This window comes from Hemiscyllium ocellatum, chromosome 29, assembly GCF_020745735.1.
Source record: "Hemiscyllium ocellatum isolate sHemOce1 chromosome 29, sHemOce1.pat.X.cur, whole genome shotgun sequence".
Taxonomy (NCBI): Eukaryota; Metazoa; Chordata; class Chondrichthyes; order Orectolobiformes; family Hemiscylliidae; genus Hemiscyllium; species Hemiscyllium ocellatum.
Window position 1 is genome coordinate 44,915,177 of NC_083429.1, and position 15,471 is coordinate 44,930,647.

The following is a 15,471-nucleotide window of genomic DNA, read 5'->3' on the forward strand; positions in this document are numbered from 1 at the left end:
CAGACTGTACATCTTCTTCTCAACTTACTATCCTGCCTATTTGTTGATCATTAAAAAAGTTAGCAATCATACATACGGCCCCTTCAACTAAAGGTCATTGATATATACAAAACTGACCATCCAAATGGATCCCTTTGGCACACTCCTTGTCACATCCTAACAATGCAAGAATGACCCATCCATGTCCACCTTTTACCTCCTATTAACTGGTCAATCCTCACTATATTCGAATGTGTTAGTCACTCCTACACAGTGAGCTGTTATTTTGTTTAGTAAGCTTTGATGTGGCACCTTGTCAAGTACATTTGGAAATCTAAATAGAGTACACCCACCACTTCTCTTTTATTTCATCTGCTTATTGCATCCTTAAAGAATTTGAATAAATTAGTCGAACTTGATTTTACTTGCACAAAATCATGTTTGTGCAAACCAAGTGCAATTTCTACCTTCACGTCCTTCAGTATCCTGGAGGAGATCTGGACTTATCTATTCAACTTTTCTCTTTTGAAGAAATGTTTCTTTCCTGTGCCGGAACCATCTTTCCTTTAAAGGTGTTCCCTTGTTCAGTCAATGTTTGGCTCAACAACCTTTGGTTGCATCTGGCCCAGCTCCATCCTTGCGCCATTGAAGTCGGCTGTCAACCTGGTGACTACTCGTATTCTGGATTGTTCAGTACCATTTTCATCCTAAACATTATGATAACAATGATCACTTTACTTAATTAGTTGGCATATAGGGCCAAGGAAAACCCTAAAGCTTTCTATAACTGTCAGGAATAAAAGAATGACTAGAGTAACATTAGGGCCAGGCAAGGACTGTCACTTGATCTACTTGCCTATGTCAATTCCAAGGACCAGGTCTACCAGAGCTTCCTTGCTATTGCAGTGAGACACCCTTCTGATTCTATCTTTTTTGAATATTCAGAAATAGCTAAAATTGCTCCCTAAATGCCTATCCCTATATTTCCACTGACCCATCCCTTAACCTGGTTAGTGAAATAACTCCACAGAGGCCGGTATTCCATAACCAAGTCACCTTGTTCACATGTGGAGAGCCCTTGACACTGATCCAGCTCCCTCAGAGTGAACAGGATTACTGACTCCTCCTTTTCTTACCTGTCTGCCAGGGCTCCCTGATTGGGTCTGTTAATTTGATCTAATCAGGGAACTCGTACTCTTTAAGCTCCAACTGGCTGCCCTCCCACTTCCTTCAGACCAAAGGGGTAGCCATGGGCACTTGTATGGGCCCCAGCCACACCTGCCTCGTCGTCAGGTACGTGGAACAGTCCACCTTCTGCAGTTACACCAGCACCAGCCCCCACCTTTTCCTCCACTACATCAATGACTGTATCGGCGCCACCTCATGCTCCCATGAGGAGGGAGAACAGTTCAACTGCACAAACACCTTCAACCCTGACCTCACGTTCACTTGAACCATCTCAGACATCTCCATTTCCGGCAACCGACTCAAGATGGACATCTCTTCCAAACCCACCAACTGCCACAGTGCCCTGGACTAAACCTCCTCTCACCAACCCCTCCCTCCTGTAAAAATACTATCCCTTACTCACAATTCCTCTGCCTCCACTTTATCTGCTCCCAGGAGGAGAAATTCCACTCCAGAACATCCCAAATGCCTCTTTTCCTAGTAATCTCTGGTCCTATCTACTGTTGCACTGTTAAGCATCTCTTTCTGCCATACTCTGATCACTATTTTCCTTATTGTAACCTTGCCCTCTTGCCTTATCTTCTCTATTTCATTTATCAGATCTTCTCAGATTTGATCCTTCATGTCCACCATTTAGTTTAGAACCCTCTTCACCATCGCAGATACAGGACTGACCAGCACATTGGTCTCAGCGTGGTTCTGTTGAAGACCAGGCTCAGAGGACAGTCCAATTCAGTACAAGTACTGGTGACATAGGAATTGAAACCCATTTGTCCCACCCAATATTGTGAACCATGCATCTATCTCTCTAATCTACTTTACCAATGCCATTTTTCTCATGGGCTTGGATAACAGAGCAAACATTATTAGCTTTTGAGGTTCTGTATAATTTAGCCCTAGATATTTGTGTCGCCTTCCGAAAACCACTTTCCTAGTTCTCCTTTTTGTCATTGGGATCTGCCTGGAGTGGGGCCATGGGATCCTCTCCTTTCCACTGCAGTGAATATAGAGTATAAAAGATGTATTACAAGGAAGTGCAAAAGAATTTGCATTTGGTACTGGGAAATAAACCTGTCCATGTGTTAGATTTGGAGGTAGGTGAACACTTTGGTAATTGTGACCACATTTCAGTTGTGCTTACTTTAGCGATGGAAAGGGATAGGTACTAGCGAGTTTGGAGAAGATTTGTACCTCAGGTTGAGATTCTAGATGTAGGTTTGCTCACTGAGCTGGAAGGTTCGTTTTCAGACGTTTCGTCACCATACTAAGTAACACCTTCAGTGAGCCTCCGGACGAATAGGTACATTTGTATATGGATAGGTATATACCACACAGTAAGAATTATTGCTGGGGAAAAGGCAATAATGATGCGATTAGGCAAGATTTAGGATGTTAGCATGTTTGGAGAAGGTTTAGGAAGCGTAGGATAGGGAAGGAAACTGGGAATGGGCATAATTGAAATGTGGAGCTTGTTCAAAGAACAGCTACTGCGTGTCCTTGATAAATATGTACCTGTCAGGCAGGGAGGAAGTTGTCGAGCAAGGGAGCCGTGGCTTACTAAAAAACTTGAATCTCTTATCAAGAGGAAGAAGGCTTATTATAGGATGAGACAAGAAGACTCAGTTAGGGCACTGGAGGGTTACAAGTTAGCCAGGAAGGACCTAAAGAGAGAGCTAAGAAGAGCCAGGAGGGGACACGAGAAGTCATTGGCAGATAGCGTCAAGGAAAACCTTAAAGCTTTCTACAGGTATATCAGGGATAAAAGAATGCCTGGAGTAAGATTAGGACTAGTCAAGGACAGTAGTGGGACGTTGCAGGTGAAGTTCAAGGAGATAGGAGAAGCGCTAAATGAATATTTTTCGTCAGCATTCACTCTAGAAAAGAAAATGATGTCAAGGAGAGTACTGAGGTACAGGCTATTAGGCTATTAGACTAGACAGGATTGAGGTTCACAAGGAGGGAGTGTTAGCAATTCTGGAAAGTGTAAAAATAGGTTAGTCCCCTGGGGCTGATGGGATTTAGCCTAAGATTCTCTGGGAGGAGATTGCAGAGGCTTTGGCTTTGATCTTTACATCATTATTGTCTGCAGGAATAGTGCCAGAAAACTAGAGGATAGCAAGTATTGTTCCCTTGTTCAAGAAGGGGAGTAGAGACAACCCTGGTAATTACAGACCAGTGAGCCTTACTTCGGTTGTCGGTAAAGTGTTGGAAAAGGTTATAAGAGATAGGATTTATAATCATCTAGAAAGGAATAAGTTGATTAGGGATGGTCAACGCTGTTTTGTGGAAGTAGGTCTTGCCTCACAAACCATATTGAGTTCTTTGAGAAGGTGACCAAGCAGGTGGATGAGGATAGAGCGGGTTGATGTGGTGTATATGGATTTCAGTAAGGCATTTGATAAGATTTCTGATGGTAAGCTATTGCACGAAATACAGAGGCATGGGATTGAGGGTGATTTAGTGGTTTCGATCAGAAATTGGCTAGCTGAAAGAAGATAGAGGGTAGTCGTTGGCGGGAGATGTTCATCCTGAAGTTCAGTTACTAATGGGGTACCGCAAAGATCTATTTTGGGGCCACTGCTGTTTGTCATTTTTATAAATTACCTGGATGAGGACGTAGAAGGATAGGCTGCTTAATTTGCAGATGACACTAAGGTCAGTGGAGTTGAGGATATTGCCGAAAGATGTTGCAGGTTACAGAGTGACATAGGTAAGCTGCTGAGCTGGGCTGAGAGGTTGCAAATGGAGATTAATGCAGAAAACTGAGGTGATTTACTTTGGAAGGAGCAAAAGGAATAAAGAGGACTGGGCTAATGGTAATGATACTTAGTGGTGTAGATGAGCAGAGAACTCGGTATCCATGTACATAGACCCTTGAAAGTTGCCACCCAGGTTGATACGATTGTTAAGAAGGCAAACGGTGTGTTACATTTTGGTAGTAGAGGGATTGGGTTTTGGAGCAATTAGGACATATTGCAGCTGTACAAAGCTCTGGAGAGGCTGCGTTTGGAGTATTGCATACAGTTCAGGTCACCGCATTATAGGAAGGTCATGGAAGCCTAGGAAAGGATTCAGAGGTGATTTACTAGGATGTTGCCTGATACGAAGGGAAGGTCTTACGAGGAAAGTCTGACGGACTTGAGGCTGTTTTAGTTTGAGAGAAGAGGGTTGAGAGATGACATTTTTAGACATACAAGATAATCAGAGGGTTAGATAGGGTGGACAGTGGGAGCTTTTTTCCCTTGGATGACGATGGCTAGCACAAGGGGACATAGGTTCATTTCCAGACGTTTCATCACCCTACTAGATAACATCTTCAGTGGGCCTCCGGGCAAAGCACTGCTGATAATTGCTGCTTTCTATTTATATGTTTGGGTTTCTTTAGGTTTCAGTTCGTGTAACAAACACTATATTGGACAAACAGGCAGAAAACTAGCTACCAGGATACATGAACATCAACCAGTCACAAAACAACATGAGCCATTCTCACTACTATCCTTACGTACATATAAGGAAGGACACTACTTCCTTATCTTCTGGAGGCCCACTGAAGATATTACCTAGTGGGGGACGGAACGTCTGGAAATGAACCTTCTAGCTCAGCAAGCAAATTTACATCCAGAACCTCAGCCTGAACTACAAATCTTCTCAAAACTTGCCGCCTTCACTGTCCTCTCTCCCTGCGACTCTACTTTCAAAGAGCTATGAACCTGCACTTCAAGGTCTCTCTGTTCAGCAACACTCCCTAGGATCTTACCGTTAAGTGTATAAGTCCTACTAAGGTTTGCTTTCCCAAAATGCAGCACCTCGTGTTTATCTAAATTATACTCCGTCTGCCACTCCTCAGCCCACTGGCCCATCTGATCAAGATCCTGTTGTAATCTGAGGTGACCTTCTTCGCTGTCCACTACACCTCCAATTTAGGTGTCATCTGCATACGTACTAACTATACCTCTTGTGTTCATATCCAAATCCTTTACTCAGAGTACTAGGGGTGTGGAACACCCTGCCTGCAACAGAAGTAGACTTGCCAAATTTAAGGGCATTTAAATGGTCATTGGATAAACATATGACCGAGAATGGAATAGTGTAGGTTAGATGGGCTTCAGATTGGTTCCACAGGTCTGTGGAACATTGAGGACCGAAGCGCCTATACTGCGCTGTAATGTTCTAATGTTTGATAATTACAGAAATGTAAAAATCTTAAACATATACCAGATGCTTTGAGACTTTGCTGGCTAAGTAAAGCTTGCATATAAAATTTTTTAAATCTACTTTTGTTTAGCATATCTACATGGCAAAGCAAAAAGAGCTCCTGGCTTCCAGTGGATTTCCCACAAATAACACCAGCCAGGGAACATCCTCAACACTGCCAGTATTTCCCCCGGGATTGGCTCCATTGAACAATCAAATAGGAATAACACAGGTAAGCCAGGGCACGTTTCCATATGGATTTTATTTGTATTCTGATTGGGAGAAAGGAGGTTTACTTGATTCTGTTTTTATAAGAAAAGTCATGAAAGCTCAAGATCCCATTGGATAGTAGTGGTTCTGATCTCCACTTTTAACATAAAATCCATTCCTTTGTTCAATCCATGCTCTCCAGTTCTATCCACAGATGGCAGCTTCATTTCTGTGAACATTTACATTCTTAATTAGAACACTGCTCTCATTTAAAATCTGCTTGGAAATTGTTACAGCGCTCGATGTCCCCTGGGTTATCAGTGCAAACGTCATCTGGGTTACCGCATCAAACACCTATTGGTCCGGGTAATCCCAGCCAAACTGGTGGATCAACTCAAAACCACTTGGAGCGACTTCTGGAGCAATTGACTGAGCTGTTCCCAAAACATAACAGGTAAAAACACCAACTGGAGTCTGAAGAAGACTTGCTGGGACTGAGGGGCCCCAACGTGGATTTTTTTTAATATAAGTTTCTAGATTGATTAGGAAACCTGGCTGTTAGGAGTCAGAAGGGCAGTCATGTCTGTGGAAACACTGGGAGGTTTAAAACCTCCCTCTACCATCACAGGACCCAGTTATATTACCCAAGAGATGGGACTGTGAGCAGTGCATTGACTTCACTTTGCATTCTGAACTTGAGCTTACACAAAACTCTGTCTTAGCTCATGATGAGCCAATTGATTGACTTGCACTCACTCTGACATACAAGCTCCCAGTCAAGCAATATCTTGTTTTTAAAATTCTTCCCCATGTTTTCAAATCCCTCTATGACCTCACCGCTCGCCCTGTGGGTGTCCCCTCTCATATATTCAAAGCTTCCGTAATACTACCCTCCACGATCTGCTGGAATTCTGGCCTAGGGATTTTAAATCGCATTGCCGTTGATGTGTTTTTCTTCACTTGCCTGAGCTCAGGACCAGCATTCCAAAGCCCCTCCCCTTCCCTTAAAAGCTGTATCTTTTACCATGTTTTCGGTTTCTGAATTAATCTCCTCGTGTGACTTGGTTTGGTAGTTGATACCACTGCTGTGAAGAGCCTTCCATTATGTGAAAGGTGCCTTATAAATGGCCGTTTATTATTAGATTAGATTAGATTAGATTAGATTACTTACAGTGTGGAAACAGGCCCTTCGGCCCAACAAGTCCACACCAACCCGCCGAAGCGCAACCCACCCATACCCCTACATTTACCCCTTACCTAACACTATGGGCAATTTAGCATGGCCAATTCACCTGACCCGCACATCTTTGGACTGTGGGAGGAAACTGGAGCATCCGGAGGAAACCCACGCAGATACGGGGAGAACGTGCAAACTCCATACAGTCAGTCGCCTGAGTCAGGAATTGAACCCGGGTCTCGGGCGCTGTGAGGCAGCAGTGCTAACTGCTGTGCCACCGTGCCGCCCACAAACTACCTATTGGGTCAATCCAGTCTCTCAGGTGGTTTGTGAAGGTGTTATTTTCAGAATCGACTTGCTCCATTCACCTGTTTTCCTTCTCTCCTCTCTTGAAGGCACTTGGTTGTGCCAAGAACCATATGGTACATCTGCCACATGGCATTTCCTCTTCAGAATCCGGGTCAGACTATTAAACTATGAAGAGCGTTGCAGATCTGTGTGATTCTCCAATTTCCAGATCTACACGTACAGCAGTGGTGCTGATTGAGAGGGGCTGCTGTGGTGAATTGTTTCTTCTCAGGGAGCTGACTGGATATGCTGCTGCGTGGTTGTGGCTGTGATGCTACTGATGGTGAAAGAGTCTGTATTGATTGCTTCACCTCACTCCTGAAGGAGTGAGCAAGTTAATGCTAGTTTGAGCAGCGGAAGAAACTGAAGACTGAGGATGCATTGGGTTGTAGTATCACGTCCTCTGTTTGAATCTTTGATGATTCTGTCCATTTCAATGTGCCATTTGCTCAGTAGTAGCATGTATTTTCCACAAAATTGTTTATTGTCTGCCCGGAATGGATGTAGAGAGAACTGCATGTATCTAGTCTGGAAGGAGCTTTCAGACATTAGTGTAGCCTCATGTTTCTTGATTTATTTTTGGACAGGGAAACAATGATCATCTTACTGCGGCAGGTCCGAGCTATGAACAATAACTCATTGTCTGGACTGTCGTTTGAACAGATCATCAGTCAAGTATCAGTCCTCATCAAAAACCATCAGTCACTACTTGCCGTAAGTGTATAGGAGCTATTTGTGTATTATTACTACTTTAGATCATTAGTTTTTTTAAAATTTAGTTGTGGGATGTGGGCTTTGCTGTCTGGCTAGCATTTATTTTCTATTTGTAACTGATCTTGAACCGAGTGGCCCATCCCATTCCCTCTCCGACATGGCCATCCTTGGCCTCCTCCATTGCCACAGCGAATCAGACTGCACATTGAAGAAACAACACCTCATCTTACACTTGGGCAGCCCACAGCCTGGAGGACTCAACATTGAGTTTTCCAATTTCACTCCGTCACTCTCCCCACCCAAAACCTTCCCCCATTCCTAGTCCTGAAGAATGGTGACACCCAAAACATTGACTTCTCCACCTCCCTGATGCTGCCTGACTTGCTGTGTTCTTCCAGCCTCCTGCTCGGCCATTTTGGTTGAGAGTCCTTCACATTGCTATGGGTCTGGAGTCACATGTATGCCAGACCCAGTGAGGAAGCCAGATTTCCTCCCCTGAAGGACATTAGAGAGCGAGAAGGATTTTTCCAGCAATTGGCAAGATGGTTTCATGGCCCTCAGTCGATTATTAATTTTGAATTTTTAAAATTGAATTCAAATTCTACCATCTGCTATGGCAGCATTTGAACCCTGAGTCAAGAAGGTGAGCAGAGTTTCTGGGTTAACAGTCTAACGATGATACCACTAGTCCATCACCAAGGGAGCTGTACTCCGTTTGCAAGGTGCAATAAGTCTAACATTTGGAGCAGTGTTAAATGAAGTCATCCTGTTACACACAATGAAAAGAGTAATTGGTTGATTTAGTTACAAAATTTTTTAAAATTTTGTTTCTCTTTGGACACTAGTTTCCACCGCAGCACTAAACATATGCTTTATCGTATCTATAAAGCATGCACAACTTATCGAGAAGTAGAATTTGAGCACTGTGCTAACTCTTGTAGGTCTGATGTAAGGGGACATGAAGGGTAATTTGCACCTTTATCACTTGCAAAGTAAGATGAAGAGAGCCAGCCATCAGTTATAAAACTAGCAAGTTATAAAATCTATCTGATTTCCATCTCCATTGGTATCCTTTGATATAGCCAAAACTACATTCAGCAATAGGCACTATTTAAATACAGGTCTACTTGTTGAATATTCTGCTTGAGAGCATACAAGAACATCTGAGCCCCAGACCTGACTGACTCTTAGTCAGTCAGTGGGTCTGTGTAACTTTCCAGTTTAAAGAGCTGTTTGAATGTTAAATGATTTTGGCTTGTGAGTGATTTGACTGCGATGATGTTTCCGGTTCTTTTCTGTTAAGAAGGGTGCAGTCAGAATGCCTGTCTTTTGTACAGGATTTACCTGACAGTGCAACACACCAATCAGTTTGGAGGATGGGGGGAGTGAAGGAAATGCAGTGGGCTGAGATGTGGCATAATCTCCACACTGAGTTTCACTTTGGTTTTATCTTGGCTTACATCGGGCAGAATTCAAACTGATGCGTCATGTTAATTAGGTTGAATTACAGGTTACTGCATCAAAGTTGATATTGTTTGTGTTTCGTTTTGTTCTCCCACAGAACAGTAATCTGGACTTTTCGAGTTTACCAGCTGATCCGATGTTGCCTTCGACAACGTGGAGAAATATTACACCAGATTCCTTGACAAGTCAAACCGGATTTACTACAGGTTTGTCCCATCAAAGTGGGGTCAACCCTGAGCCAAGCCTTCAGGTATTCCTTTCTCATTTTACATGTGTTTTTCATGAGTCAGTCTTGTTTCTTTTCCTGCAGTTTTCCTCCGAAACACATTAAGTTTGTGTCCCTCAAACTTGTGGCTTAAAACTGATCAAATTGAAAGAACTACAATAACCAATAGAGTAATTTTTATTCCACAAACATGTCTTGGTTTAGAGTCTATGTGAAAGGATGTTATGCCAACTCATTAATACCAGATGGTTCCTCAGTGCTACTTAATCTAATGATGTACCTCAATGGTGAGGATAAATATCAGTAAATATACCATACCATCAGATTAAAGGAATGAGGAATCATGCAGGAGGACATGTGTAACTCTGACAGAGAGGGTAGACAACAATTTAGACAACACATGAAGTTCTGGGAATGCCTAAATTCTCATACATTTGCAGAAACAGAGATGCAGGACTTTTAAGAGTGGAATCAGGCAGTGAAAGATTAATTCCAAAGCAAAATATTACCAGTACTGGGAATGAAAACAGGAAGTGCTGGAAATTTTTAATACGTCTAGCAGAATCTGTGGAGCGAAAGTAGGATTTAATGTTTGAGGTTAAGAACCTTTTTATCAGAATAGGTCTGATGAAGGGTTATCGACTTGGAATGCTAACTCAGGTTCTTTCCCCCAAGATGCTGCCTGATGTGTTGAAGGTTTTCCGTCATTTTCTTTGTTGTTTCATCAGAACAGGGTAGGTTGGATTCTGGGTTTGTACTCAGACTGTTGAATCAGCAAAATTAAGGAATTGGCACCCCTTGGATTATTGGGTGTGGTTAAGGTCAAGCAGCATCCTCACCCCAGGGAAAAGACTTTGTCTATTTATCCTATCCATGCCCCTTATGATTTGATAAACCTCTATAAGGTCACCCCTCAGCCTCCGACATCCAAGGAAAACAGCCCCAGTCTGTTCAGCCTCTCCCTGTAGCTCAAACCCTCCAACCCTGGCAACATCTTGTAAATCTTTTCTGATCCCTTTCAAGTTTCACAACATTCTTCCAGTAGGAAGGAGACCAGAATTGCACACAATATTCCAACAGTGGCCTAACCAATGTCCTGTACAGCCGCAACATGATGTTCTAACTCCTGTACTCAATACTCTGATCAATAAAGGAAAGCATACCAAACGCCTTCTTCACTATCCTATCTACCTGTGACTCTACTTTCAAGGAGCTATGAACCTGCACTCCAACATCTCTTTGTTCAGCAACACTCTCTCGGACCTTACCATCAAGTGTATAAGTCCTGCTAAGATTTGCTTTCCCAAAATGCAGCACCTCACATTTATCTAAATTAAACTTCATCTGCCACTTCTCAGCCCATTGGCCCATCTGGTCAAGATCCTGTTGTAATCTGAGGTAACCTTTTTTGCTGTCCACCATATCTCCAATTTTGGTGTCATCTGCAAACTCACTAACTATACCTCTGATGCTCATTTCCAAATCGTTTATATAAATGACAAAACATAGAGGACCCAGCACCGATCCTTGTGGCACTCCACTGGTCACAGGCCTCCAGTTGGAAAACCAACCCTCCACCACCACCCTCTGTCTTCTACTTTGAGCCAGTTCTGTATCCAAATGACAAGTTCTCTGCATTCCGTGACATCTAACCTTCCTAACCAATATCCCATGGGGTACCTTGTCAAACGCCTTACTGAAGTCCATAAAGATCATGTCTACCGCTCTGCCCTCCTCAATCCTCTTTGTTACTTCTTCAAAAAACTTGATCAAGTTTGTGAGACATGACTTCCCACGCACAAAGCCATGTTGACTATCCCTCATCAGTCCTTTCCTTTCCAAATACATGTACATCCTGTCCCTCAGGATTCCCTCCAACAATTTGCCCACCACCAACGTCAGGCTCACTGATCTATAGTTCCCTGGCTTGTCCTTACCACCCTTCTTAAACAATGGCACCACGTTTGCCAACCTCCAGTCTTCCGGCACCTCATTTGTGACTATCGATGATACAAGAGGCCCAGCAATCACTTCTCTAGCTTCCCACAGAGTTCTAGGGTACACCTGATCGGGTCCTGGGGATTTATCCATTTTTATGTGTTTCAAGACATCCAGCACTTCCTCCTCTGTAATATGGACATTTTTCAAGATGCCACCATGTATTTCCCTACATTCTATACCTTCCATGTTCTTTTCCACAGTAAATACTGATGCAAAATACTCGTTTAATATCTCTCCCATCTCATGCGGCTCCACACAAAGGCCGCCTTGCTGATCTTTGAGGTGCCCTATTCTCTCCCTTTACCCTTTTGTCCCATTTGTAAAAACTCTTTCGATTCTCCTTAACGCTATTTGCCAAAGCTACCTCATGTCCCACTTTTGCCTTCATGATTTCCCTCTTAAGTATACCCCTACTGCCTTTATATGCTTTTAAGCATTCACTCGATCTATCCTGTCTATACCTGACATATGCTTCCTCCTTTCTCTTAACGAAACCTCAATTTCTTTAGTCATCCAGCATTCCCTATACCTACCAGCCTTCCCTGACAGGAATATACTGTCTCTGGACTCTTGTTATCTAATTTCTGCAGGCTTCCCATTTTCCAACCGTCTCTTTACCTGCGAACATCTGCCTCCAATCAGCTTTTGAATATTCTTGCCTGATACCAGTTTAGAACTTCATTTTTAGATCTGGTCTATCCTCTTCCATCACTGTTTTAAAACTAATAGAATTATGGTTGCTGGTCCCAAAATGCTCCCCCACTGATACCTCTGTCATCTGCCCTGCCTTATTTCCCAAGAGCAACAGAATGTACGATATGGAAAGGAGGGGTTAGGAAAGGATGGGTAAATGGACAACTCCATTGTAATGTTCACATTCTCATAACACTGATAAGAAGAGTATGCTGACACTTATATATGCTATCCCATGAGCTCTCACAAATATAAATGACCAATTGAATCACTGGGATATTTAAATTGCCAACTTTGACCCATAACAGGTTCTATCAAAAACAAGAAATCAAAAATTATTAATTATAAACAAACCGATTCTTTTAATGAGTGGCAAAAATTGATTATTAACTACTGCTGAACAAAATTTAAACAACATGTCTTTTAAACCCAAATGCTCACGTTCATTCACAAATAGAACGCATACAAGACAGACAGCTCTGTAAAGTATCATGAGTGGAAAGCATGAGTCCAAGCCACAGCGTTGGAATGAGGTGACTTTCTCACAGTTTTCTAAATTTTCATGACATTGCTTTGTTGCTGTCTGTGAGCGATCCTTAATTTGGTGGCTGGTCAATTGGATCTAGGTCTTTGCTTAAGTTAGAAGTGCTTCATTTCAGAGGCTTTGAGTATTGTTTTTTTACTAGCAGAAAGTGAGGACAGCAGATGCTGGAGATCAGAGCTGAAAAATGTGTTGCTGGAAAAGCTGAAGAAGGGCTCATGCCCGAAACATCGATTCTCCTGCTCCTTGGATGCTGCCTGACCTGCTGCGCTTTTCCAGCAACACGTTTTTCAGCTATTGTTTTTTTACTCCTATTCAGAAGGTGAGAAAGAGACCCATATTTGCTTGCAGGATTTCTGGAGGTCTAGGTACACTGACCTTTTCAAATCAGTGACAAATTGCAACTTAAAAATTTGAAAGCTCTTGCTAGGCAGCTTTTCAACCCAAAGACACCTGGGACCAGCTAGTCTCTCAAAAGTATTAAAGCCAGCTTCTGCAAAAGTTAAGTGACCTTATGTCAAAAATATGAACCCCTCACAGTTCCGCTTTTTTAACTTTCAAGATTCATAATTCCTTGAAAGTGGATTCTTGGGTAGAAAGGATAATGAAGAAGGCGTTCGGTACACTTGCCTTTATTGGTCAGAGCATTGAATATTGGAGTAGGAGGTCATGTGGCAGCTGTACAAGATGTTGGTTAGGCTACTTTTGGAATTCCACCTTCAATTTTGGCCTCCCTGCTAGAGGAAAGACATTGTGAAATTTGAAAGGGTTCAGAAAAGAGTTGCAAGTATGTTGCCAGGGCTGGAGGATTTGAGCGATAAGGAAAGGCTGAATAGGCTGGGGCTGTTTTCCCTGGAACGTCAGAGGCTGAGGGGTGACCTTATAGAGGTTTATAAAATCATGAGGGGCATGGATAGGGTGAATAGACAAGGTCTTTTCCCCAGGGTAGGAGAGTTCAGAACTAGAGGGCTTATGTTTAGGGTGAGAGGGGAAAGATATAAAAGAGATCTAAGGGGCAACCTTTTCACGCAGAGGGTGGTGCATTAATGGAATGAGCTGCCAGAGGAGGCTGGTACAATTCCAACATTTAAAAGGCATCTGAATTGGAAGGGTTTGGAGGGATATGGGCCAAATGCTGGTAAATGGAATTAGATTAGGTTAGGATATCTGGTTAGCATAGGTGCATTGGACCAAAGGATCTATTTCTGTGCTGCACAACTTTATGACTCTTAAGTTGTGAAACAAATGGTACATTCTCTGAAACACAGCAATGCCTAAACTTTTAGTTTTTTGGATTATTTTACAAAAAGAAAATATGCAGTCTTCACCACATAGGATGGTCACAGTGGCTTAATGGCATGCTGTGCTGAGATTGAGATGATACAGTGACAATCTGTGATGGTGTCAATGACCTGTCAGCACCTTGGTTAACATGTTCCTTGCTTCCTTGGAGGATGAAGATCCCTGTGTGATTTGCCAGGAGGAACTCACCGCCAGTCGTCTCTTTGTAATGAAATGTGGGCACAAATACCACAGAGAGGTAAAGGATTGGGCTGCTTTGATCTTTCTACTCTACCTCCTCCCCTCCTGTCTGCACTAACTCTCTAATTAGATTGTAGTTTGATACAGGACGGACTGGCCTAACTAGCTGGGCAACTCAGCTTGGGATGGGTCAAAGTCCAGTTAATCCGCCCTTCTAGAGGTACCTTTCCAGCAGGGTGTCGCTGTGTATTGATTGTTTGGGAAGCATAGGTAGTTCCCATTCTTGGAAGGTGCCAGAGTTATGGTGGCATGAAGATGTCCACCTTTCTCCTCACGATGAGTAACGAACCCAAATACAGACCATAGGACAATTGGGATATGACGAGATCATTCAACTCCTCCAGTCTATTCTGTGTTCAGGGAATTGACGACAAAAAGCTGTTGAGAGGTTAGCAATGCCACCCTCCCACCTCAAAAAAACCATCTGGAGGGAGGCCTGATCAAGTCACAATTCCCCCCTCGTGCCACATTGATCAGCAAAGGCCTAAGGGTGGGTGGTGGTGTCGTGATAATGTCACTCATAACCTAGAACCCCGGGCTAATGTTGTGAGGACATGGGTTCAAATCCCACCATTGGGCAAATGGCCAACTTTTTTAAAAAACTCTGGTGGCTATGTAACCACTGCTGATTGTTGTAAAAACTGCTGTAGTTCATAGATGTCCTGTTAAGAGACTGAAGTCTGTCATCCTTATATGGTCTGGCCTGTATCTGACTCCAGACCCACAGTCCTGTGGTAGAATGTTAACGATTAGATAAGCATTGATCTAGACAATCCTGCCAAGTTCCATGAATGAATTAAGAAGTTAATTGTGAAGTTCTTGATAACAATTGCCATTTGTGTGCCCCTTACTGTAGGGAAATTGGAAGCCACAGGTGTCATGATAATGTGACTCCGCATCCACTTCCACAGCAAGGTGGTTGACTCTAATTGCCCTCTGAAATGGCATAGAAAGCAGTTCAGATCCAGAGAAATTAGATTTAGGCAGTAAATGCTGGCCTTGCCCCAGCAATACCCACAGCCCCATGGAAAAATCGGGTTCCCACCCGTGTTCACTAAAGTAATAACCCTGTCTGGAGCAGCAGGGCTGTGGTTTTCATTGGGAATACGTTCACACCCCATTGTTACCTTCTTCATGGTGTAATATTTTGTCAATGCTCAGTGACTCAGCACATGTTCAAAGAATGGTCACTGA

At 43.0% G+C, this 15,471-nt stretch overlaps 1 protein-coding gene across 1 annotated transcript in view; it reads left to right on the top strand.

Moving 5' to 3' along the window:
* The window catches only part of LOC132829533 (E3 ubiquitin-protein ligase DZIP3-like), a 118,192-nt gene that overhangs the window by 101,757 nt on the left and 964 nt on the right, over positions 1–15,471 (top strand). The window contains exons 33-37 of the mRNA XM_060846758.1: positions 5,453–5,593; positions 5,868–6,025; positions 7,684–7,810; positions 9,372–9,524; positions 14,189–14,275. Coding sequence (XP_060702741.1) covers positions 5,453–5,593; positions 5,868–6,025; positions 7,684–7,810; positions 9,372–9,524; positions 14,189–14,275 — 666 coding nt within the window. The remainder of the gene's footprint in view (positions 1–5,452; positions 5,594–5,867; positions 6,026–7,683; positions 7,811–9,371; positions 9,525–14,188; positions 14,276–15,471) is intronic.